General features: G+C 37.4%; 1 protein-coding gene across 7 annotated transcripts in view; it reads right to left on the bottom strand.

Annotated features, from left to right (window-relative positions):
* Positions 1–26,377, bottom strand: part of NLGN1 (neuroligin 1) — a 335,493-nt gene that overhangs the window by 6,760 nt on the left and 302,356 nt on the right. For 4 of the 7 annotated variants that reach the window (XM_005146902.2, XM_005146905.2, XM_005146904.2 and 1 more), the window contains one exon: positions 3,853–4,065. In XM_005146902.2, the coding sequence (XP_005146959.1) occupies positions 3,853–4,065 (213 nt within the window). The remainder of the gene's footprint in view (positions 1–3,852; positions 4,066–26,377) is intronic. The other 3 variants (XM_005146903.2, XM_005146907.2, XM_005146908.3) reach the window with 1 other exon arrangement.

The following is a 26,377-nucleotide window of genomic DNA, read 5'->3' as shown; positions in this document are numbered from 1 at the left end:
AGTAAGATCTGGCACTGCCTATAAACTTGTAGCAAATCCCAGACTTCAGTGCAATTAATTTGAATTTATGCTGATTTAACTAGCACTCTGGACCAAGAATTCTACTCACAGAAATAACAAAATATGTTTAAATTGACATTTCCCTCTCCCTACTGTAAGCATTTTTGAGCATATCATGGATGAAGGCCTCACTCCCTTTTAGCCAGTGAATCAATCCGATTTTTTTTGCTTTAAACATTAAAGCAATCAAAACTCCACCCTTGTCCTGGCACTTCTTATGTTCCTTTTGTGCGGGGGCTTTGCCTTTTCCTGCTCCCTTTGGGGAGAATAATTCCAGTTCTTAGAGAGATATCTAATCTGAACCTTGCACAAAAGAATGCTCTCTAATGTCAGAAAATCAGACTATATTCAGGTAACTGTCATCTTTCTCTTTTTTTTTTTTTTTGCTTTTGCATAGAACCACATGCAGCTCATTTCAGTAGCACATCTTTTGCCCTAATTACTGTAAAATATTTTATACTGAACCTTATCTCCCATAGCTCACTGTGGGTAATACAAAATGATTTATAGCATAGGTAAGTTACGCTGATTTAAGATGCATGGGTCAAAATTTGGTGTTACTTATGCTGATAGGCACCTGGAGTAATTCCACTGACTTTGGTGCAGTTGGTTAGGGACTGGAAATGACATCTGGCCTCACTAACATAATCTTGCTAAGAATGTATCTTTGGTCCAATGCTTAATGAATAAATAGCTGGATGCTCCCACTAAAGGAACTGGCATTAAGGTGCTCAGCTTACCTCAGACTTTTATTTCAGTAACACAAAAGATAGCATTTACTTTGATAAGTAACTTATTAGTATTGATAAAAAACTTCCATAGCCTCTAAACGAAGTCAGAGACATGCCTTTACAGCTTCTATTGCAGCACCACACCTCAGAAGTTAGTTGGAATCAGTTGCTGGCAGAAAACATTATATAAGCTTCTGAGGATTTTTTAAATCATTATAGACTGTATTCGGTCCAAATCCAAAAGTCTTAAAATCAGATAGGTGTACTGAAATATATTGAAATATGTAATCCCAAGCCTCTCCTTAAATTTATGAGAAGTCATATCCAAGATATTATTTCCTTGCAAGCTATGGGTAAAAAAAAAGCTAAGAAAGAACTTGAGCTATAAAGCAGGTAAAAATATATTTGCATGTTTATAAGGTCAGATACTGAGCTAGTATAAATCAGCTCAAAGTCAGTGGAATTATGCAGAGCATCCAGGCTTTGTAATAAATGTAACTAAATGACAAAACCAAATTTTCACAAAGATGTATTTCATGATACTTCATAATGTTTCTTTTTTGCATATTGTGTAAATCTATTTTTATTGCTTTATTAAATATCTCTGAACAAGGACAGAAAGTGTAAGCTACATATTAAGAAAATGCTGATATAAACACTATGGCTTGCTAAGTGCTACATAAACGTTAAACGCTGGAATAAGTAAAAATGGTCAAGTCCTCTGGCATGAAGTTATTGTAGGAAATGAAACTCAACATCCCTCCTTCTGCTTAAGACTTCTTATGGAAATATTCATCCTCTCAAACCATTTGGTGAAAAATGAGCAATAGTATGAAAAAAATATTTTAATTCTGTCACATAATTCCTGTCAGAAATTGGTACCACACAGGATGGAGAACTACATTTTTATCTGATAATGTGTATGATTATTATAGCTCATGGGCTTCAGACTGATGGGAGGATTTAAATGTTCAATGGACCATATTGCTTTGACTTCTATTCAAAGCCTCACCAAAGTAATAATAATTTGCATATATTCATCACATTTTCAGAGCACTTTCTGAAGATGGGTGCTTTTCTGCCCACTTGCAGATGGGCACTATGAACAGCACTATCTTGAAATAGGCTGAATGCTTCCTCTCAACTACCAAGAGATCCTTTCAAAAGGAAGCAAGGAAGCAAAGACAGCATGTGAAATTACAGCTTATAAAGAAACTGGTTAAAATGTGAAACAAAAGGTTGGGCTTTTTTTGAAAATGCTAAGATATTTTAAAAGGTTTGAAAACTTGAAATAACTTTTCTGAAGTTGACCATTTTTGATTTCAATATATTTTTTTCAATGGCAGGTCTAACCATCCCAAAATGCAACATAGCATACATGGGGGTGTGGCACATTGTTCTGTTTAATACAAATCTCAGTAAAGCATGTTTTTGTTTTCTTATAGAAGAAAACCTCAGAACTTTGCTTTCACAATTGGATTTTATGTATACATTCTTAAGTCCTCTCCAGTGTTCTCCCGAATCTTTTGATCTGCTATGTTGAAAGATTACTGCATTTTCCCAAACCAATTCTGCTCCTGGCAGAATTTGGCCATGTGTTAGAACATGACAGGGAAAAATCTGCTGATAAGAGGCAACATAAGACTGTCCAGATATTGTAAATTCACATTAATGTCCTGTTACATCAAGAAGATTGAGTTTAAGATCAAGTGAGAGTCAGTGGAGAATAAATCAGGCCTCCTCACTCAACCTTAAGCTAAATCCTCTATGACAAAAGTTATTTTTGTGAGTTCTGATGAAAAAAGATGGTGCAGTGTGACCCTGAGATTACAGTATAATCAGGTAATGCTTACATCTTGTTCTTACAGGCCACTTTATAAATATGTCCTGTTTAAGTGCAGGTAGTTATGGGAAACAGATTACATTAAAAATCAAATTGTGGAAATAGTCTAAAATTTAAACCAGAATCTATTTTCCACTAGATTTTTCTTGTAAAAGCCATATTTTTCTATAATTTAAGATAGTATAAAGGCCTGATCTAAAGAGTCTGTCACTTCTATTGACCTCAGTGGTGTCTGCATCATGACTTTGGGTAAATTAAGCTCTTTTAACATCAGTAGAATTATTTTTTTATGACTGGCCAATTAGTCCCCCATGGAGATACAGAAATATCAATTAGTGGAGGATTGCATGCACAGGGCACAGTGTGATGTCCTGGTAAAACTAAACAATACAGATAAAAATGTATGAAAACATTGAGACAAATGTAATATGATCAATAAGCAATAGCCATGCAAATGAGAGAAACTGTGTGGAACTGTGGTGCAAAAATCATTGGGAAAAAATTGGATGCCTCAAACAGCATGTTTTTAATTCCCTGCTGTCTGCCTCAACTAGAGAGAAAAGCTGTTAGTTATGGAATAGGGAAAAAAAAACATATAGAAGAAAATCCATTTGCAACTTGGATGCTTTGACAATTTTGGATCATGCATGCAAAACATTCAACCATTCTTTTATTAGATGACAGCAAGTGAAGTTCATGCAGTTTCAGATGAAAGATTTCTGAACTAGGTACTTGTTTCCTTCACACAAAATAATAATTTTAAGCATTTTAGCTGTTAGCCTGAGAAAAGAAGCTGTGTCATTTTAATTTTCTTTAAATTCTGCTTCTCATGCCAAACTAAACATGCCTTTCATGACTGTCTGAATATAGATTACCTCATCAACAGTGATAACAACTAACTGGTTTTCCTAAAAGGATACCCTTAGGTAGGAAAGAAACGAGACCAAAATGATGCACCAAGAAAATGCTGTTCAGGAGTCTGCTATAAGAGTGTTTCCACAAAGCTCCATAGGAAAAAGAAGAATGTGACCCAAAATTTAAACATGCAGAGAAGAGCTGAGGGAGAAGACAGCTTGTACAGCCTTTAAAAAGTTTGCTTAATATTGAGCTGCACTCAGGAGTTCATAGAGGCATAGAGAATATACAGAACATCACATAATACTAATGGTGGTGGCATGCAGACACCAAAATTGTCAAAATTTGCAACCTGCATAATACCTTTGGTTGAATTGCTCCAACGGTTACCTTCAGAATAATGGGATAATGTCAACAGATTGACACATGAACCGCCTGCACCAGATCCAAAAACAGTTATTCTTAATGGGTCACCACCAAAGAACCCAATATTTTCACTAGTCCATCGCAAAGCCTGTATTAGATCAAGGAGGCCATAATTTCCTTTTGCTGCTTGGTCCCCAGTGCTCAAAAATCCTGTGAAAGTAAATGAAAAAGGAAAGGGTTAGTAAGTGCACTTCTGAGTAATCCTGTTGCAAGCTTCTAAGTAAGATTTCAAATATATATGCCATTAGATATTATACAACTACATAATTTTCCATATTCATTGGACAATAATTTGCAATTTTTCACTCTTCCTGAAACAAATTATTTGGTATTCACACTTCTGTCCATGATATATATATGAATATAAGAATTATGAAGATACATCCCAGGCAAAATCCTCCTCTAAGTCTTAACAGATCAGAATGTATTACTCCCAAAAAATTAATTTTGATTGTACTAAGTTTAAGAGTAAAGGTTCAGCAAATGGATATGGTGCAGTCATTTTGCATGTGATTTGGTCAACTGTGTATTGCACTTTTGTACTTAGAAGCAATCATAAGTTTTGTGCTTGTCTGAGAGGCAAAACTTCTCTGTAAGCTGTGTTAGGGTATGTCCCAGCAACACACTCTTCCTTTTTTCTTCCCCCAGAATGCAGTTTATGTCACCAGATAAGCTGGTTTGAATGTGAGCAGCTCTCAGCTCCCTGAGCTCTGTCCCATAGTCATTAACCTGAGTTAATTGAATCTACATTAAATGGATAAAGACAATTTAAGCTGTTTCCATGACTCTTAACTTCAAAAGATAAGAGCTCAGGGGTAATCCAGAGAGTGCAAGAATCAGTCTGTTTTATTCATACTGAAAGAAAAATGGCGGAACTTGTTCTGTTCAGGAGCAACTATTTTACACTTCCAGCAGTACCCTTGTAGTATTGCTTTTACTTTTGTCATTAGAGCCTACTGACTCTAAAAGATGGACAATAAAACCTTTGAAGAAATTCTCTGTTGATAAAAGACATTGCTTTGATTTTTTGCTTTTGGATCACAGTTGTTGACATTTCCAATTTTCTCAGCTTAATAAACAAATGTTTAAATAACATCAGCATTATGAAGTAGGCGAGCACCTCCATACATGTATCAAACTGATTTAATGCCCACTAAATTGACAGTGCAACTGTTTTTCAGAACATACTTTGTAAAGAAATGCAACCATTACAACAATTATTTCCACATTAATTAGATATTAGTGGGTCTTCCAGTCTCATCAAAGTTTTACTGATTTAACTCTCTTGAGTGCAGCCAGCCTCCTCAAAAGAAGTTTACAGTAGTTTTTCAGACAAACGGCTCTCAAAGGAGTCCTACTGTTTTGTTGTGATAATAAAAGCAGCTTCTGAGACATTTCTAAAGACAGACACGTGCATATTCATACATAAAGTAAGGATTTAACAAGAATACAGATTTGGTGCATGTGTGTGCCTATATTCATGCATATAATGAACATGTAATTTGCTATTTTATTAATATGTTGATTTGACTTCCAATGGCAAGCTTACATTTGGTATTCTGTTGTATGTATAGACATTTACACTAACAGACCTTTGCTGTAATGTGCACTGAAAGCTAACTGGCCTTGCTGCCTCCATAGTTGAGCTATGCTCTGTTTAGGGCAAGCAGCTTTGTTTGTGTAGGTCAGTCCTGAATTTTGTTACCATGGAGAGGGAACAGGAAAGTGGTGTAAGGTGCCAGGCCAGCAATTCTCCTACTTCCAGACCTAATGGACCAAGTCTAATGGGCATAGTTCATTCACTGTAGCCATAAAAAACGTTACTCTGATACTAGACTTTAAAATATCTGCTATTCTACAACTAAAACAAAAAAGCAAAGTAGCATCACTACCATAGAAGAAAATGCCACTTTTATATTCACAGAAAACCCAGAAAGGAAATAAAAAATGTAATTAATTGATTCTCATTTCATTATTAGAGCTCATCACTGAATTGAGCTTAATATCATGTTATTTTACTCTGCTTCACTCTCCTTCATTTTCTTCTGTGTAGCCAGAGTGACTGGTGTGCATGCGTGTGTGAAAGGATGGCCACAGTATGATCCTTCCCACACAGAAGCATTTGTTCCTGTGTTCACACTCCAGCAAAATACTGTTTCCCATAAATAGTTTTAAGGACACAGAGAGATATGTCTTTTAATCACAAATTAATGAAAGTTTCCTAACCATTCTCACTGTCTTTGTCAGTCTGCTTGAAGTATGGTACCAGTGACTGTAACAAAATTAAAGTGTAGGAATTTATAGGAAATACAGGATCCTGTGGCTCCCCATGCTGGGAAAGTCTTTCCCTCTGTTTGCATAAGTATATGACTGCAGAAAATCAGTGACAAATCAGTTCACCATATTAAGCACATAAGTGACTGCACTTATTTAAGGGATTAGAAGAATGATTGACACTGGTGGTCCTGGAAACACAGGCAGAAATGAGATGACAGCAGTACAGCAGTTACCAAAACTTTGCCCCGGACTTGTTTTGCTTTTTCCCCTTTCCCTGGCTTGCAGATTCCCTGAACTTGAGCAGGATCTGCTCTCTGCAGAGCTACAGTGTTGGTTCAAAAAGGTCCTATAGATTTGTCAAAGTGACTCCAAGTGCTTTATTAGGAAGAGAGATGTTAGGGTTATAGCTGAGACAGAGCCATTGCCTGAAGGAAAAAAAATGCTAACACAAACTTTCTGAGAAAGTTGTTTTCCTTACTCTGTATAATACACAGCAAAGTGGGAAGCAAGTAAGCCTTTGCCTGGAAAAGTAACATTAGAATTACAGGTAAAGCCTTAGGACAATCCCCTGCTGAGGAATAAGCTCACATCAAGCTCCAGTGCTTGATGGGGGAATCTGAAATCCTTGGGAAACTATAAGTATATTCCTACAAGAACCTTAAAGAATCTTTGTGAAAAGGATGTTAAAAAGAGAGCAACAGAGGAAACGTCTCCTGTTGCTAAAAGTAGACATCAGGAACTTTACATTCAATTCAGGAAATGTGCCAGAAGGGGGAGCTTTCAGGTTATTAAAAAAAAAAAAAAAAAAAAAGTATTTGTAATATTCTTCTCATTCATCTATATTAGACAAATTATGACTTGTGTCCAGAGCAACAGCTCCGATGCTAAAGAAATATCTCACGCCTCCTCAGCAAGAACCACATTGGCTGACCTCCATATCTGCACAAGATAGATGATGATTGATGTTGACTTTCATGACATGAAACATTTCTATCTCATTTTTCAGAACCATAAGAAGCCTGTTAATATCACCACCTGTTCATGCTTTTTTTCTCCCATGCAGTAATATCAGCATGGCTTAGTAGCACTCATAATGTCATGAAATCAGAGATAGGACTAATAAAATAGATGAGGTTTTTCTTTTCAGTTTGTGGGTTTGTTGGTTCTTTTTTGAAGAGTGCCTCAATACAGATAAACTCATCTAACCAAACACCTGCACAGAAATACTTTAACACACAGCAGCATACCCACTCTGTAGGTCTGTGCAAGTATGTTTTATCTTTATCACAAGAGGAGTTTTCAGTATGTAATTAATATAGATTCCATACACTACTATGAATTTCTATGGCTCTATCTAGATATTAAGCTAGCAATTTTGAGCCACAGAGGGGAACCTGCTTTTGCTGAAAAGGGCCTGTGGGTCTGAAAGCCAGTCTGTTTTTAAACTGTATCAGGTAGTCTATTAAAATAAGTAATCTTTTTCTGCAGTTGCTGTCTTCTTATTATCCTTGGATTGTCATCTGACCAAGAACACTGCTGTCATATGCGACCACCTTTTCCTCATGTAAAAAAGTGAAGCAAATTATTTATTTTAGTTATAAAAAAAAAATGGGGAAAAAAAAACTTATTTTTGCATTATTCTCTAAATAGGTGAGATTGAGTTAATTTTGTTCCATAATTAAGTCCTTCTACTGGAAATATTCCAATCATCAGCTGAATAATTGCTATTTTATAATTCTGAATGGAGAGGTTATCTTTTACCTTTATCTCCTCCAAAGGAGTAGACTCTAATAGAATTATGGAAGTGAGGATGTGGTCTTTTGTGAGTTTAAGAAGGAGATTTATTAAGCTCATTTGGACCATTTCTCTGTTACATGTCTCTTAGTAAAATACGCAGAGCTTGCCACAACCAAGCCCTGTATTTTGAGTTAAGGTAAATTTTAATGCCTTATAGGTTTATCTGCCTGGATAATGATTTCTGCTTGCCATTCAGATAAATCTTTTTTTTCTAATATGATTCCAGCATTTTTAAAGAGCAAATAAAATAGCAGAGTTGTGAAAATTTAAATATTTTTAAAAAAACCACCTTCATAGATTGAATTATTTTAAGCTCTGGCCTAATTTGAGCATTCAAGGCCAAGACAGAACTTTTCCAAGACTGGTACAACTTGGTGAGGCAGTAAAAAATCTGGTGCAGGCTAGTGGGTATGAAAGTGCCATTTCACATCACAGAGAACCAAACCTTCCCTCTGATGAGTTCTGTCCATGTAAGTGTTTCATAACCCAGCAGCCACTGTGGTTGGATGAAAGTAAGGGGCAGAATGTCTTGTTCGAAAAAAAAAAAAAATCTGCCTGTGAGAAAATACAAAGCAACAAATGCTACTCTAAAAATAAACCACAAGAACTTATAAAAACTGCTCTGATGTGCCTAAAAGGTTTTTTGAAAGAGCTGTGCTACTGAAAGCAGTAACACTTAAGGCTTTAATACTACCCACCTGTTCAGGCACATGTTATAATAATTTAGCTATGCAGTCAAATGTGATTTTTGATTTTGTTAAAAGCAAATGTTAAAATGTACAAGTATAAATGCACCGATGCATAGTGGAAGAATTCAAGACATGTTTTGAGGGAAGAATTTATATGCCTTCTGGATTGCTAGTTCCTTGGTTAGGATTTGTTTGACACCCTCCATTAATACTGAATGGTAATTGCCACATACAGAAAATTTCAGTTGCCCTTTAAGCTATACCTACTCAGTTAGAAATGCGAGCAAGATAAGCAAATTTTAAGCAATATGGCTAAAATTAAAGAGCAGATTTATTTTCATCTCAGACATTTCTCTTGAATTTGCATTGGCTAATAATCTGAATGAATTACATGGGCAACAGCGCTGTGAACATTAATGTATATGTGATATTCATGAAGCAGAGGATACTGCTCACTTTGCTGACCAGCACATCCTAATATTATTAGCATATTTTAGTAACAGATACGGGGTAAGGTGACTAAAAGGACTAGGAACTCCCATAAGGAAGATATAGGAGAATATAAACTATTCAGTACAAGAAAAGTATTCCTTTCTAGACATCTGCAATATATCTCTGCTCAAGAATCAGATAAATCAAGTCTTCTGAAAGTGCTGCTAAATAAGGACTTTTGTACCAAACTCATTTGATATACAAAAAGAGTAACTGCAACATTAGCAAAGTACTCATCTGTTTCTGTGGCTTTCTGCCACAAACATAATGATTTCAGAAGTGCAAAATTTTAGCATTGGTCCATGAGATTTGAAAAGTATCATGCTATATAATTATGCACTCTTTCCTGGCTGCTTAAGATTACAGAATCGTTGAATTGTTTAGGTTGGAAAAGACCCGTAGGATCACAGAGTCCAACCATTAACACAGTACTGCCAAGTCCAGCACTAAAGCCTGTTCCTAAGTGCCACATCTGTGTGTCTTTTAAATGCCTCCAGGGATGGTGAATCTACCACATCCCTGGGCAGCCTGGTCCAACGTTTGATAACCCTTTCAGGAAAGGAATTTTTTCTTAATATTCAATCTAAACCACCCCTGGCACAACTTGAGGCCATTTCCTCTTCTCCTGTTGCTTGTTATCCACCAAACCAACACCCACCTCTCTTGAGCGTCCTTTCAGGTAGCTGTAAAGAGTCATAAGGTCTCCCCTGAGCCTCCTTTTCTTCAGCCTAAACAACCATGGTTCCCCCAGCTGCTCTTCATAAGACTTGTGCTCCAGACCCTTCACAAGCTTTGTTGCCTTTCTTTGGACACACTCCAGCACCTCAGTTTCTTTCTTGTAGTGACCTAACCTGACCACAGTACTCTACGTACAGCCCCACCAGTGCTGAGTTCAGGGGCATGATCATAGATGATCATGTATAGAAGGCACATTAATGTGTCAGAATCTTTGCAGGTGTACTTTTAAACAATTAGAAAATGAATGTTCTCTTGCAAAATATTTGTTAACAGATGTACATTGTCAGGTTGGCCAGTGCTCTGAGCAACCTGATCTACTTGAACATGTCCCTGCTCTCTGCAGGGGGTTTGGACTAGCTAACCTTTAAAGATTCTTTCCAAATAAAACCATTCTATGAGCCTGTGATTCTATACATTATATGGATATATTTGCAAACAATTCAGTTTTCACATCATAAAGTTAAGTGACTGGTCACATTAATTGTTCAAAAATATATACTTTCTGATGCCATTCCATAAACTTTACAAAATATGGTCCTAAAATAAGGATAAGTATCTTCCATGCAAATAGCCTAAACTGAATTTTTCATCTCACAGCTCTGTCTTGGGATGTGCTAGGCTTGTGTTTCTGCAGTGAACAAGCTGTGACTATCAAAAGACCTGAATGTGCCACATAACAGTGGCCCTGGTGAAGGTCAGGAAGAGTTCTGATATAAGGCAAGTTCAATTGCAAATGTTCTAGAGCTGTGGTTTGTTTTTTTTCCCAAGACCCTTATAGAATGAAAATCCATCCATTCACTATAGCTGGACTATATGGCTGACTTAATAAGAACACCTCAGAAACAAAAAAGTTTTTTGCGCATAGTTGTTCTTACTATTCACATAACCTTAGTCACTTGGAAAAAACTTAGGAAACAACTCAACTACTTAACTGTCTTAATTAAGCTGTGTTACTGTAAGAACAGTACCTCAAGGTTAAGTGTGTGAACAACAAATTGTGCTGCAAGTAATGCAAAACAGCTACAGTAATTCATTAACTTATAAAACTCTAAAGTGGTGCATCTGTGAAGCAGAATTGCTTAAAAATACCAACAGTACCAACTCTACTGACCAGTGCTATTGCCCTAGAAGTTAGCCTTTGGAAATTCCCATCCATTTAACCAAAGTAAACAATTTACAGAATTGAATCAATAAATACAAGAACTTGTAACTACATCCTTTGGAATTCTGAAAGTATATATGGAGAAAAGTGTGTGATGATGTATAAGCTCTGATGTGCTTTTTCAGCATTGCTATTTTACTGTTGGAATTTTAACATTCTTTCCAGCATACCAAGTCCCTCTAATTAACATTAGTGAAGTTGCTGGAACCTACAAAAAAGGCTTTGCGTTTTCTTGGTTTCTTCTCCTGTGAGAGGACAAACTGACACTGCAAGTTACAGAAGTCCCTTGCAGCTGTTTCAGTCTGGCATCTGTCCTTTGCACGTGCTGATGTGTTACAGAAAACTTATACAGGAGGACTGCAAAAGCATGTAGTGTCTCACACCAGAACACTTAATTCCATTGTCAAAGATGTACTAGCACAACTTCACTGGGTGCAATGCAGCCCAGAGCAGGCTAACCCTCAGTCTTTTTTCAAAACACAGTTTCTCTTTCACAGGCTATATCAAATTCTTTAAATGACAAAAAAAAAAAAAGTCTGGATTAAGCCATTTTTTTCCTATCCTGGAAAGATTATCCTCAGCCATTACAGAAGGAAGATACTTAGATTTGCTGTGACATTCTTGGTAAGTATCCTGTAGGCTGAAACAGGCTGAGATTATAATTTCTAGCATTCTCTGAGGCTGCAAGAAGAGGATGACTGACTCTGCCTTTAAAGTTTCAGTAAAGAAATGGTAAAAGTTTGAGTTTGCTTTCAAAATCTTTAGCTGCCTGTCCTTTACATGGCCAATGGTTATTTTCCATTCTGTCTTGTCTGTTATGTCAGGAAAGTTATGAGAAGTCTCTAAAATTCTGGGTATCTTCTATATGTGAGACATTGAATCAGTCCCTGTGACAATCCCATGCTTGCACAAGGGGTCAGGGTTTGGGGCAGACCCACACAATGAAGCAAGTCAATGTTTGTAGAGCACCTTGCTGGCCATTTTCTCTGCCTGCAGCACAGCACGGCACAATGGTGTTTCTCTCCAGCTCTCCTGACCCATATGTTAAGTGTGACCGGTTAGTGGGTCACAGCTCCTGCAGTGTGTGGCAGGTTGTCAGACGTGGAACAATGATAAGAATACAAAAAGTCAGCTGTTTGTCACAGTACTGTCAGCTGCAGAGACAAGATTCACAGAAGCAATTCTCTAAGCTCAGGCAGTAGAATTGGTATCAAGGTGGGAAGCGTAAGCTGATCCTTTGCTTTAAAGGCAGTTATTGCAGCTGATGTTTTGGCTTCAGTGCCAGAAAAAGGAGCCTTTAGCTCCCCTCTGCTTGTCAGACCCCTACTCAAAGTACAACACAGCCGGTCCCAAATGGTTTCCCTCTACTAGTCCAGGTTGTTCAAAGCCCCATCCAGCCTGGCCTTGGAACACTTCAAGGGGTGGGGTAGCCACAGCTTCTCTGGCCAACCTGCTCCGGTGCCTCACCATCCTCAGGGCAAGAACCTTTTCCTTATACCTAATCTAAACCTATCATTTTTCAGCATGAAGACATTCTCCCTTGTCTTATTTCCACACATCCTTATAAAAAGTTTCTCTCCAGATTTCTTGTAGGCCTCTTTAGATACCAGAAGGCTGCTATAAGGTCTCCCCAGACATACTTTGGAAGAATTACATAAGGAATAATACTGCTGCACTAGCAGTGACCTTTAATACTGATTTCTGGATATGCTGCAAAAGGAGGAGGCTACTCTAGCCTCAGAAACACAGCTGCAGAAACTAATTTTACAGGATTTTAAATGATATATGCTGACACATATCAGAAAGTAGAAGTACGCCTTAAGAATTCATGAATGACATTTGGCACAGGTGGACACAAAAGACAGCTGGAGTATGTTTGATTTGATCGTCTCTTTTTCTTCTTTAAAAACACAGGTAAAAAAAAATAAAAAGATGGAGCTTGCTACAAAAAAGAGCAGATATTTTTTAATATTTTAATTTTTGAAAAAATCAGCAATTCTGCCATCAACCGAGCATATGTGTCTTCCACAAGGTAAAAACTATATTTACTAGTACACTGTTCAGTCACATTCTAGTGCAATAGAACTGTCTATTTGAAGAATAGAACTTTGTTTTGAAGTATTTTTAATTTGCATACAAACTTTTCACAGGAAATTAACAAGGCTGTATTACTAACACAGTAGCAATGCTTTTATGAACCACCATCTCCGAGTAACAAAAATATAAATACTAGTCTCTAAAAGAGAGCATATGTAAAATCAAAACTTATTGTATTATAAAATGCAGAATAATAAAAATCAAACCAACACTGATCCTTTCAAATATACTCAGCCAAAACTCAAATGATATGGATTACACGAGAGAATAGAGAAGTCCATAGCCAAAGCCATCACTTGACTTTCCTACTTGGCAGAAGAAAGTGATGCCCTGAGGGAGAGATTCTCATTTTCACCAGGACTAAGTGCACAGCTGTTCCAGAATGACATACTTCAAGTAGTGCAATATGCAAAAATTAAGCAGCCCATAGCACATTGTGTCAAGTATATGTCCTTCAGTGTGGTCTTTCAGCACTTCATTTTCAGTAGGAAGATCAGAAACAAAGCATTAAGATATGCTAGTCTTTTATGCGATACGCCATAACTTTTAACTTTGGATGATACACTTAAAGACAGCAGCTACACACTTGGAAAACATTATAATGGAGAGTTAACAAATATCAATGTTCTTAATGTGCAAGACTTTAAAAGTCAAAATTGACCTAATAAAAAGTCTGCTTTCCATTTTCCACCAAGATTTGGGAAAAATGAGCCCATTATAGAAACAGAATAGTTGGGATGGGAAAGGACCTCAAAATCATCTAGTTCCAACCCCTCTGCCATGGGCAGGGACACCTCACACTAAACCATGTCACCCAAGGCTTCATCCAACCTGGCCTTGAACACTGCCAGGGATGGAGCATTCACAACTTCCTTGGGCAACCCATTCCAGTGCCTCACCACCCTAACAAGAAAGAATTTCTTCCTTATATCCAATCTAAACCTCTGCTGTTTAAGTTTCAACATGTTACCCTTTGTCCTATCACAACAGTCCCTAATGAATAGTCCCTCCCCAGCATCCTTGTAGGCCCCCTTCAGATACTGGAAGGTAGCTATGAGGTTTCCACGCAGCCTTCTCTTCTCCAGGCTGAACAGCCCCAACTCTCTCAGCCTGTCTTCATATGGGAGGTGCTCCAGTCCCCTGATCATCCTCATGGCCCTCCTCTGGACTTGTTCCAACAGTTCCATGTCCTTTTATGTTGAGGACACCAGAACTGCACACAGTACTCCAAGTGAGGTCTCATGATAGCAGAGTAGAGGGGCGGGATCAGCTCCTTCGACCTGCTGGTCACACTCCTTTTGATACATCCCAGGATACAGTTGGCTTTCTGGGCTGTGAGTGCACACTGCTGGCTCATGTTCATTTTCTCATTGACTAACACCCCCAAGTCCTTCTCCGCAGGACTACCATGAATTTCCTTTTTGCCCAACCTGTAGCTGTGCCTGAGATTGCTCTGACCCAGGTGTAGGACCTTGAACTTGTCATGGTTAAACTTCATGAGGTTGGCATCAGCCCACCTCACAAGTGTGTCAAGGTCCCTCTGAATGGCATTCCTTCCCTCTAGCGTATCAACAGAACCACACAGCTTGGTGTCATCGGCAAACTTGCTGAGGGCACACTCAATTCAATTGTCCATGTCGGCGACAAAGATATTAAACAAGACAGCCCAGAAGATCTCTCTACCCAATATATTTGAGAAATTTTTGCTACATCATGAGCAGTGTAATAATGCAGCTCCTTAGAACTACATATAGTCCAGATTCAGCTTTCAAAAGCATCTTTTAGGTAATACATTTCAATTGATTGTTATGTGCCAGAGAACGCTTTTTCTGACTTAAGCCTGGAAATCATCTTTGCTGCATAATGGTCACCCTGGTTGCATATTAGTATATATTTTCAGTAATACCACTCAGTTTTTCAGAATTTTTAATATGTATGTGGCTGAGAGAAAGGATGGGTTTAATTTCACTAGAAGGGAAAATATGCATTTTAGAAATAAAAAGAAACCCCCATGATTATGAGTTCCATTGACAGGGACAGAATCCTAATTTTTGATACTTCTTCACAGTGTTAAGATTGGCAATGAGGGTCCAATCAATGCTAATATATATTCTATGAGCTGATGAAAAGAAAGTCTGAAATCTTCATGTGAAACTATATATGCAAATAACTAGTTAGAAGCCTAGCAGCTATTTGAAAGTGCAATCTTTCAATCAGAACACAGAAATTATGGTGCTAATTTACTGTGAACTCAAATCTTCTTATTTGAAAATAAATAGAAAAGATTAACCATTGGACCAATTTACCAAGAACTGTCATCACTTGCATTTTTAAATCAGAACTGGATACTTTCTAAAGATATGTTACTGTTAGGATAAGATTTATTTCAGGAAAGTTTTATGAACAGTATAATACAGGTAGAGGTGATACCAGATAATCACAAAAATGCCTCCTTGCTTTTGAATGTGTGAGTTACACAACATACGAGACTTCAATCATCAAGATCTGACTTCTGTAGCCTGATCAGTGCAGAGAGACACTGTAAATGTACTTGAAATTCAAATCAACTTTGAGAAAGCCTGAGAAATAAAACTTTTCTATCTTGCTCCTTTCTCTTTTCCTCCACCTTTCCTTGTCCCTTCCCTTCTCTTTATCTAAAACCTTAAATCTTATTTAATCAGTATCAACATTACTCTTTGAGTTCTGTTATTCACATGAATTTATATGTGTCCACTATGCTCTTTGAAATATACCTGGGGGCACACAATCAATTTATCATTTGACAAGTCCTCCTGAGTACCTGGTAATATTTTTACCCCTGTGATAACAATCTGCCACGTTCTCTACAGACACTACGTGGTTGACCAGCTCCTTGACCTATCTGTGGTATCACATCCCCATCTGTTTTCTTGCTGCAATAAAATATGCAATGGTAGCAGAGCAATCAGAAAGATGACATTCTGCTTTGTCTCTTTAAAAAACTAGAGACATATTTGTCTCACTAGAGACACTGTATTTGTGGCTATCTTAGCCTACATGTAGAAATGACTTCTGGTAAGAAAAAGTAAGTAGAAAAAACAGCAACACAGTTTCAGTTTGAATTCTAAAGTGAGGCATGTTGGAGGACATCACAACACCACCACAACTGTAGCACATCAGGTTATATATATATATATCACAGCTTGAAACTGCAGCTGCCATTTTTTGTTTATGAAGACAGAGATGCTGATTCTATTCTTACTCAGAGAAAAGGACTTGTCCAACAGTGAGAAAGCTAAGAAATATAGCAGGCTTTCAACTTATACTTGTGGACCTCTAAAACTCTGTGGACTACTTCTCAGAGACCAAAGATCACTAAGAAAAGCAAACCAATTAACAGCAAACACAAACATAATTTATGACCATCTGAGCCACTAAGGAAAACCCAGAGAGGTCTGTAACAAAAATATGCTGCAAACAACTATCTTCATATACAGGCTTGTGCTAGGAAGGTTCTTATACTGTTTTTAATGCTATTAACTGAACACCAGAAACATTTGTAAGAGCATATATGCCTAGACAGAGGCATTAAATCTAATTTCCTGGTAAATATCTAAGAGTTCTGGTAAAATGTGAACTAAGAATTAAACTGCATCACCATATGTCTCTTACTTTCATACATGGCATCCTGCCTTTCCTAGCAGAATTCTTGCTTTCTGCTGTATCTGAAATGTCCTGTTCCATAGGAGGAGATGCTTTATCTCTTCACAATGATTTTACTGCACTGCAACACACATTTTTTTCTCTTAAATGCACAGCTCTGAAGAAAAGTCACAAACGGGATGAGGGTTGCTGTTACAAAGACGATAACTTGCATTTACAAAGAAAAAAAAAGATGGCTATTAAACTATTCCTCCCCAGCACAATCCTGAGGGATTTGGCCACTGTGGACTGTACAGCTGTTAAACAAAACAGTAGGACATAAAAGATACGTGTTAGTATCTGGATCATACACACAATTCCTGTGTGTTTCTTCAGGGCAGTCTTAAAAAACACTTGATCGTATGCATATCCCCTATCTTTTCTAGAAACAATTTAAATAAATACAAGATGTCAAAGAACTGTCCTTAGTCCAAGGAAAAGGGAGGGAAAAAAGCCTCAAATCCACCCTAACTTACTTCAGGCTAGAATAACTGTAGCTCCATCTATTGCAGTTTCATATTGGTGCGTTTCAATTAAGGCATAGTAAGAGTGCAAAGTAATTTATTCTTATAGATTAAATGTCATCTATAAAAAATCACTGATTAACTCAAAGTAGGCTTCTGGACTACCAGAAGAACAAACCTAGTACTCTGAGTTTCACTTTTCATTTAGTACCTTGATACCACATAAGCAAAGCTGAAATATCTTTATTAAAAGCTATCAGTAAGAAATAGTTTATACATGCAAGCACATGCAGACACATGCTATCAGCTTCACTAAATGAAGTTTCATTCACTAATTAAGTCCCAACACAAAAATGCTTGGACTGTTTCCAGTAATGATCTCGAATGTTTATTCAGTTGGTCAAAGACAACTTTTTAACTTTATTTTGTTGCAGTTAAAAAATTCTTTAAAAGACTGTCTGATGCAGTCTCAACTAAATGCAGAGCTCTAGTTTTCTTTAAGATGTTGGATCCTTTCACTCCACTCTGTACTATCAAATACATTAACACTATACTACCTGGAAAGAAGCATATATCCATCTACAGATGGACCAGCCTCATTGCTCTTCTAAAGCTGACTAATTCTAGTGAAGTCAAGAAAACTTACCAGTTTGAACCAATCAAGGGTGTGGTTCCAGGCCCTTAATCTTTTGAGATATATGAAAGCATGACATTAGTCAGCGTACTCATAGATACTGCATCAAATACATGGCATTAACAAAGCAGCTAAACTAAGTGATAGTTAATGGGTAGCAGAAAATAACAGATGTTTCAGGTAATTAATCATGTGAGATGACTGGAAGCTGAAATAAGATTCTGGAAATCTTTGGGAGAAAAAGGTGTCTACATATGCCATCCAGCTTCCAGCAATTGAGATGGCTCTAATTTAAAAATTCCTGCAACAGATATAGTGAAAGAAAACCTGAGTCCAGCTGAGGTAAATATACTGTTAAAGATGGCAACTTTGCATTGACTGTCCCTATATTCTGTCCACAGCAGGAAGCCAGGTGTTCGACACTTCCTAGCTGGGCAGTATTACATCTAGTAATTTCATCTAGCATGGCTAGTTTTGCCTTTTTGCCATAAGAATACAGAAACCTGAGAAGTAGCAAAGTGAGGAGAATAAAACCAACAAAACCTACATTATTTCATGTTTCTGTCCTGTATTTTAAAATCTAACACTTTTTCTGAAAGCTACTTCATAAAGTAATACTTTGATACAACACAATTACATGGTCTTGAGTATGAGGATTCTTTTACAGGGAGGATAATCTTCAGTTATTCACATTTGGATGAAATTAGGTGTCTTGAAGCTTACAAAACCCACTTACAGCCAAACTGAGAGAAGGAACACGAGTCAGAGGTCACAGGGAACAAATTCTCAGCCCTGAGCAAGAACTGAATTTATACAAGATGGTCACGTCTAACAAAACAGGGCTCATAAGAGGACAGGAATGTCAAGCACTGCTATAAGGCAGCTAAGAAATGTTATGAGAGAGAAGCTTGCTCAGAGGCACCAGTTCTCTATTTTCCTGTTACAATTCTTATAGCTTACTACAAAGTGAACTAATATGCACAGTATTCACACAGTAAGTAAAATGCTCTAATTTGTTTTTAACACTTAACCAAATAGTACAGGTTTTAAAGGCACTTTCTTAGCCTCAGATGAGTTGGAAAATCTAATCTGTGCTAATTTTCCCCAAAACAGATGGTGCATGAATTGAACTATGTAGACACTTTTAAGCTTCCATTTTCACTAGATCCCTTTTGGGATAACTAATGTTCATTTCTAAGAGCTCTACTCTCCCGCACTTATTTCTCTTAAGTAACTGAAAACAGCCTCCTTAATTGTATAGGAAGATGCACTCAATGGGAGGTATCTCTCCAAGCGATTATGTTACATATGCAAAGCTTGTCACTTAGGCCTAGTATTTTTTGCATTGCCAGTAGAATGGTATCTGTATTATTTACAAAGGGGAAATGTTTAATCCAGTCCAGGGAATATCACTACATATGAAAAACAAATAAAGCCAGGACTATGCCACTAAACCTCTTTCATGTACTTCACTTGAAGGCAGGAGATATCAACGCACAGGACTAAAGACCACCTTATCTGAAAATGAAGATCACAGACAGTAGGTATTAACAGGTGATTTTTGCTGTCGTTTAGTATTGTATATTGAAGATTCTTTTCAAGCACATGCCTGCCTTTAAAATATCAGTGTGAATACTCTTTTAACGTACTGTATAACGTAAGCTGCATGATAACTGATTAAAAAGATTAAGTTTTAATAGATTTCGCTCAACAGACCCCAAATAACACATCAGTAATTACCACCAGATCTCAAGCAACACAGAATCAGAATAGTTAGGATTGGAAAGGACCTTAAGATCATCAAGTTCCAGCCCCCCTGCCATTGGCAGGGACACCTCACCCTAGACCATGTTGCCCCAGGCCTTGTCCAACCTGGCCTTGCATACTGCCAGGGATGGAGAGTCACCACTTCTTTGGGCAACCCATTCCAGTACCTCACCACCCTCACAGTAAACAACTTCCCTATATCTAACCTGAACTTCCCCTGTTTAAGTTTAAACCCATTACCTCCTGTCCTATCACTACAGTCCCTGATGAAGAGTCCCTCTCCACTACCCTTGTAACATCCTGACAAAGTTATTGAATGTAAAGCACATCCGCTGATTGCAGCAGATTGCATTCTCTGTATGCTTGAGATCTGTAAAAATATGTATTTATACTGAACATTAAGTCTGCTGACTCGGAGGATTGTTTCAGTTAACAAAGCATCTCTGACACTGCAATACAGAATCACATCCCATTTTGGGCAATGTACTTCTAGCAAAATACCAACTGTTTTCAGCAGAGGATCAGTGTGATACAATGAGTTGATGTGCTGGCTTGATTATATGATTATATGATTTCTCAGCTTCTAATGTAACATGTGCCTAACTTTACATCTGTACTTGATGGTGTAGAACATAACTTGACAGTTCAAGTACTTGTGTTTTTGTTCGTTACTCATGAGACAGTTACTGAAGAAAGTTCTTCTCATTTGTTAACTTCTGAAAACATATATATATAGTTTACATTGTTTCCCTGTGTTGCTATGGCATCTGATTCATTCTAAATCACTTTTAAATACTGCTGTGCACTGCCCCAAATACTGTTTCACAATATGTATACATCAGAGTCAACAATGTGTTATATCTCACACTAAAAGTAGCTGAACAAAAATAATGCTGTACAAGGTTTGAAAAATAGTTACTTAATACTGTAAATCACTTCCTGATAGCTGTTGGAACTGGCCATGGAGGACAGTTCATGCTTCTTTCTAGCTTTGTCCTTCTTCCCAGATCTATGTCAAAATACATATAAAGATGGAGAAAAGGTGCTATGTACTAAAATAATGTTGAATAAAAGGTTATTATAGCTGGACAGCCAAAAATTTAGAAAAAAGGAAAGCAACCTTGTTTGGACTGTTGTGTAGTACCACACTTTTTCTAACTATATGGCCATTATTTTCATTGGCACTTTGCATTCAAGAGTACTCTAGGTGACTTAAAAGCTATTTCTGATAAGCTCACAGGTATTGTGGGTTGTACCTCACTTCACAGAGTAAAAGATAAAGTCCATGTCTAGATCATAGTACTGAATGCCTCCTTTGGCTTGCCATTGCTTGGGAGTTTCAGGCTTCTTACACTCTAAATATGTATAATTTTAATCCCTTATCTTGTTCCAGGCATAGGAGGAGTTGTGGAACTAGCAAGTTGCTCTTTGCTTTCAAAACATGGTGGTGAATTTAACTTTTTTTTTTTTTGTAAAATATACATATCTATCTATCTCAGAATCAATGAAATTCATTGTTGACAATACCGACTGGACAGGTTTCTGCATATCACAGTATCCACACCAAGACCTGTTCCCCACATAGGTAGATCAACTACAGGCCAGCGTACAAAATAGAGTGAATAAGGAGGCACAGTTGTTATAAAATAGATGATAAGAGATCAGATAATAAAGTAACCAAGTAGGAATGTAATAACTAACTCACCCAAAACCTGTATGGAAAAGCCATCCAAAATTGAAACCTTTATCCATCACTTCCTATGAATTTGCTCATGGGGATTTTGCGATACTTTCAAGAACAGATGATTATTTTCTGAGGCAGTGAAGCCAGTGAACTTAATGAAGATATTTCTGTTAATGTCATAATAGACTCTGCATTCCTCATTTAAAACAGGAATTGAACACTGGTACATTTCCTGCTGTTTATTGCTGTTGCAGCAAAATCTTGCATATATGTTTTAAAATCAACCCCCTGAAGCAATTCCAAAGTGATTAATTGATTGTAGAAGTTGCTTGTCATAAAATAATGAAAGCATCACAGCTCACCTATTACATCTATTTATTATTTCCAATAATACAAAGGCCAGAAATGGAAGTAGCAGTTATTTCATCACTGTATTGGTTTCTTTCTTCTGTTTTCAAGTTAGTAACCTGATTATCTTTTGCCTATACTCTCACTATGGAGGGGCAAACAGAATTAACTTTTCACCCTTAGAATCTTTTATATTCAAAGCATTTGGTTTCCCACAAGATAGAAAAAAAAAAATCAATCTTTGTTCCCACAGCAGGTACCTAGGAGGTTTTAAATATAATAAATGCATTCTGGCTAAGTTAATGTACCATAAAATCAAGCAGACTGTATCACTCTATGATACATACACCTGGCAAGCCATCACTGAAAATAACAGTAATTTATGCTAACAGGTTATTCATCCATAGCAGACCCACCCTTTCTGTCAGAAAATGTATTTTAAGATACAAAAATCTTAACATAATTTCCTCCTCCTATATGTTTTCTCTGACTCTATTATTTACCCAGGATGCAGTGTCTGGTTTAACTCCTGCTTTTAGTCAATTTTATAGCACAACTGAAACACTGGAAGTCAAGTGACTCAATGCAAGGTCACACAATGAATCTGTACCTCCTGCAAACCAGAGCTCAAATGCAGCCAGCACCTGCTCCTTTGCCCTAGATCATCCTGCCTCCTCTTTTAAAAGCATTAGCCTCAGAAAGATGTTGGTCCTGCAGATTCTGTTTACAGACATTAAGGGTGGGTGAAGCATTACTCAGGCAGATCAGCTAATTCTTGTGTTTGGGATGCAGGGAAAACTGCACTTGTAAAACCATCTTAAAGGGTTGCCAGCTTCCTCTTTGCCGTCACAATTGTACTTATCTTTGTGACAAAACAGTGCAGATGCCAAGGTCATAAAAAGTTTTATATGGTTCCGTCTGCCATCTCTTCAAGGTGGGTTGGCAAGGCAAAGGGCTACAGACAGAAAAATGGAGTAATAAAGTTTAAGTACTGGGCAATAATATCCATCTGCAGCACTGCAATACCGATTAAGAGACTGAAAAAACTGCCTGTGGCTCTAATTGGATTATCTTGTATTGTGTACAACCCTTGGGGGCCCTACTCTGATAAAGCCTGCTTGTGCTGCCTTTTTATCCTGCATGTGTGACTCCATATAATGGACTTCACTGTAAAACACACAGATTCTTATGGTGCTGTGGAATTGTTGCAAACCCCTTTAGAAACCACTGTATATTACTTAGAAAACCGCAATCTAATCAATTAGTATGATACAGTATCACACTAATGGCCATCTAAAAATTTCTTATTTACATTATAGTAACAACAAAAGAATCAGAATGCAGATGTCTATGTGTGGTTGCTTAATGTCTAAAATCCTCTTAGACCTTACACACTGCTAACCATAAATGTAAGTAAATTTGAGGAAAAAATATAAAACTCATCCTAAAAAATGACTTTTGAAAAATAGTATTTGGGAAAACAAAAAGCTATAGCATTTGGATAACACTTCTGCTGAACTGAATCTAATTTACTAAGCCATGTACTCCAAATAAAATTAGAAAAGCAAAATTAAGACCCTTCCTGAGCCTGCAGAAAGCCTTCACGAGTTTTTCCTTTTCTTCTCACAGATTTCATAAACTACAGACCAAAGCAATGGACTATTCCCGTTCCCTGCTAACTTCCAACTCACTAAGCTGGAAGGAAAGCTGAAACTATTTCATTAAATGGAAAGAATACTGCAACTATTTAGTGGGAAGAAATCCCCCAAAGAAGTGAAATACTAGAAGACTGGGAATGTATTTATACTTTTGTTAGAAACAGAAGCTGGAAGGATGAAGTAACAAACCTCTCACTATCCCTATAATTAGAATGTTGAGAGTCAGGAAGGGGAAATCAAGAAGCTGGGAATAGGGAGGTACATCTGTGATTCATCAACATAGGGCTGACAGTTGCATTTATTTGAGATTATTGAATGCTGTTTATCAAATTCTGTTCCTTGCCTATGATTGTCTGCTTCTTTCATTCAGACACTTCCTACATGACGTGAAGATTTCATGAGTTCACATGGACTGAGCGCTTGATTTTGGGAAGAATGTTAGCGTTACAGGGCATTGAATGGAGCATCACAAAAAAGGGGGGGGGGGGCTTAACATCTCATTTAAAACCCTGAAAAATAATAGAGAAGAAGGAAGAACATCAGTCAAATTAACCAATGACACTAAAAAGGAAAGGGGCTTGTGAACACAGCAGCAACAAATAGAGGCAGAGAGTATAAAAACACAGTGAAGAAAGACTAGCTTCAGAAGAAATGCAGGCTGCTAAACCCAGGGAGAAATGGGAGAATATAGGATAACAATGTTAGCAATTTCTCCACTTCTACCCCAGTTAAGTCCATCTTAGGTTTGTATTGCCATAGTACAGCCAAAAGTGATGCTTCTGCAAATGCAGCTTAGCACTTGTTTAGCAGTCGAAAGGTATTAAACAACCTGGGTGTCACACTATGTCTTCCTTATCTGGAATACAAAGGAAGAACAAATGGGAGTAAGCTCCTGAAAGAGAAACAAAAATGATAAGGTGTTGAAGAAAAGTCTGGAAAAGATTAAAAATGGGTAAACAACACAATGTAAAACGGTTTGGTTAAAAAACACCCTGAGGATGACAGGTACATTACAGTATGAATTATTCAGGGTACTACAGAAGGTCATCACTAGACATTACAGCATCAAAATAAGAAAAAGAAACGAACAATATCTTTCAACCCTAACTATTCCATGATTCTATGATTCATGGTTATGGCAACTGCTAAAAATTAGAGAAATGGTGGCATACCTCTTTGATCTGAGTTTTTAAAACTAAGCGATATAAAGTACCACAAAGTTTTGCATTGGTGGAAATGGGGAGATGAAAATGAAAAAATAAAGCTTTCCCTGTCCAGTTTCTCTAGTTCTGTGCTTCTGCAGCTTTGCTGATAGCATGATTGATAAATGATTCTTACAGTATTTTACCATCACTGTGCTCCTGCTTTCCAGTAATGAGAAGACTTTCCTTAAAAGGGAAAGCATATGGGAGGCTTTCTCTGCTTTATAAATTTATCCTTGAAGCAGGCTTGCTGCCAATTATTGCAGAAGGCTAGAGAACCTGGAATGTGAGTGCACAATATGTTTCAGATCCTTTGCACAGCTCCCTAGAAAAAGGCGTTTTTTATAAAAATGTGTTGATGTGTTTTCAATAAGGCCTTAGGAAGTAAGGGCCAGGCTTTTCTGAAGAATTTTGCCTTCTCTGTCACGATAGGAAACCTCCGCTTCATGCCTCCCTGAATTTCCAGACAACAAAATTAACCCAATCCATCACATAACTGAGCCATGTTATCAGATTTTACTCTGATCAGTAGCTCTTGTCCATTCCTACTGACATTTCTATATCTGATTTCTTCATTCACTGAAAGTAAAATAACAGAGACCTTGGGCTCTCCAAGGGTCACATAACCATTAGAGAAGGGCTCAGTCATCCAAGTTTTTCCAAACCAGGAGAGCTTTCTGGCTCCCAACATTATCAGAAAGCAAGCAAACACCCAAGCACAACAAGCTTCAGGCTGGAACTGTATCTGAACTGATTGATTTTTCCCTTTCCAATGCAAACTTTGATGAATTATGTACCTTGGCAGTGTCTTTTCAAAGTGGCTATAGAAGCATATGAAGCATTCATGCTGTTTACCAGTTAGAAATTGGCAAATAACTCCTGTTTCCAGGCATTTAGGATTAGAAGTACATTATCAGAAAATGCCTCTAATAAAACTTTTCTTTTTTGTTTGGATGGTGAGATCAAATCTATGACAGATTAAAACTGCAGTCATGATAGTTATGCTTATAATGGTATGGAAAATAGCTGCATTTGTAATAAAATTGAATCATTCTGCAGTCAAAGAGATCTATAAAACTAAAAACCAAAAGAAAAAAGGGTAGTTTTTTCAGCACCTGCCATTCAACCCCCACTTGCCATGTTCATCAATCCTGTGAAGCCATGAATGCCTGCAAGCATACTTTACACACACATCAGCAATGCTATTAGAGCCTGAAAAGAGCATTTATGAAAGCTCAAGGGGATAAACTCTAAAACCCACATGCACTTTACTATTGTGGCTGTTAACCTGCACAAGTGTAGCTGCGAAAACATCTGTTCACATGAGTGGAGGAGCACATTTTAGAAGGAAATATGGTTGGAAATTTGGTTTCCAGCACATAGTGACTGAATACAAAACGGCTGAAGCAGGTGTGAGGGTCAGCACTAGTCACAGGAACAAACTGCCATCATTCTTTAATGCACTAAGTTTTCATCAGTGAAGACCAGGTTTCAATATTTGAAATGTATCTGTCATACTATAGCCAATTCGTAGCCAACTTAGTCTAAAGACCAAAGGGGTGAACACTCCTCAGTGCTTGGCAGTTTTTCTGGCAAGTGCTTGTCAATGAAGTATGCTGTTTCAGCTTGGAATAGGTGTACACTGAAAGTGATTTCAGTACCCACCAAAGTCAAAGTAAATTGGATCAGGATCCTATAAAGAGTGTTTGGACTGCAAGCTTGACACTGTCTAAATACTCTTAAAATTTCTCATTTGCAATAATGAAGAAGAC

This window comes from Melopsittacus undulatus, chromosome 6 (genome assembly GCF_012275295.1).
Source record: "Melopsittacus undulatus isolate bMelUnd1 chromosome 6, bMelUnd1.mat.Z, whole genome shotgun sequence".
NCBI classification, from domain to species: Eukaryota; Metazoa; Chordata; class Aves; order Psittaciformes; family Psittaculidae; genus Melopsittacus; species Melopsittacus undulatus.
Note: the sequence above shows the minus strand (reverse complement) of the source record. Positions and strands in the feature narration are given on the sequence as shown.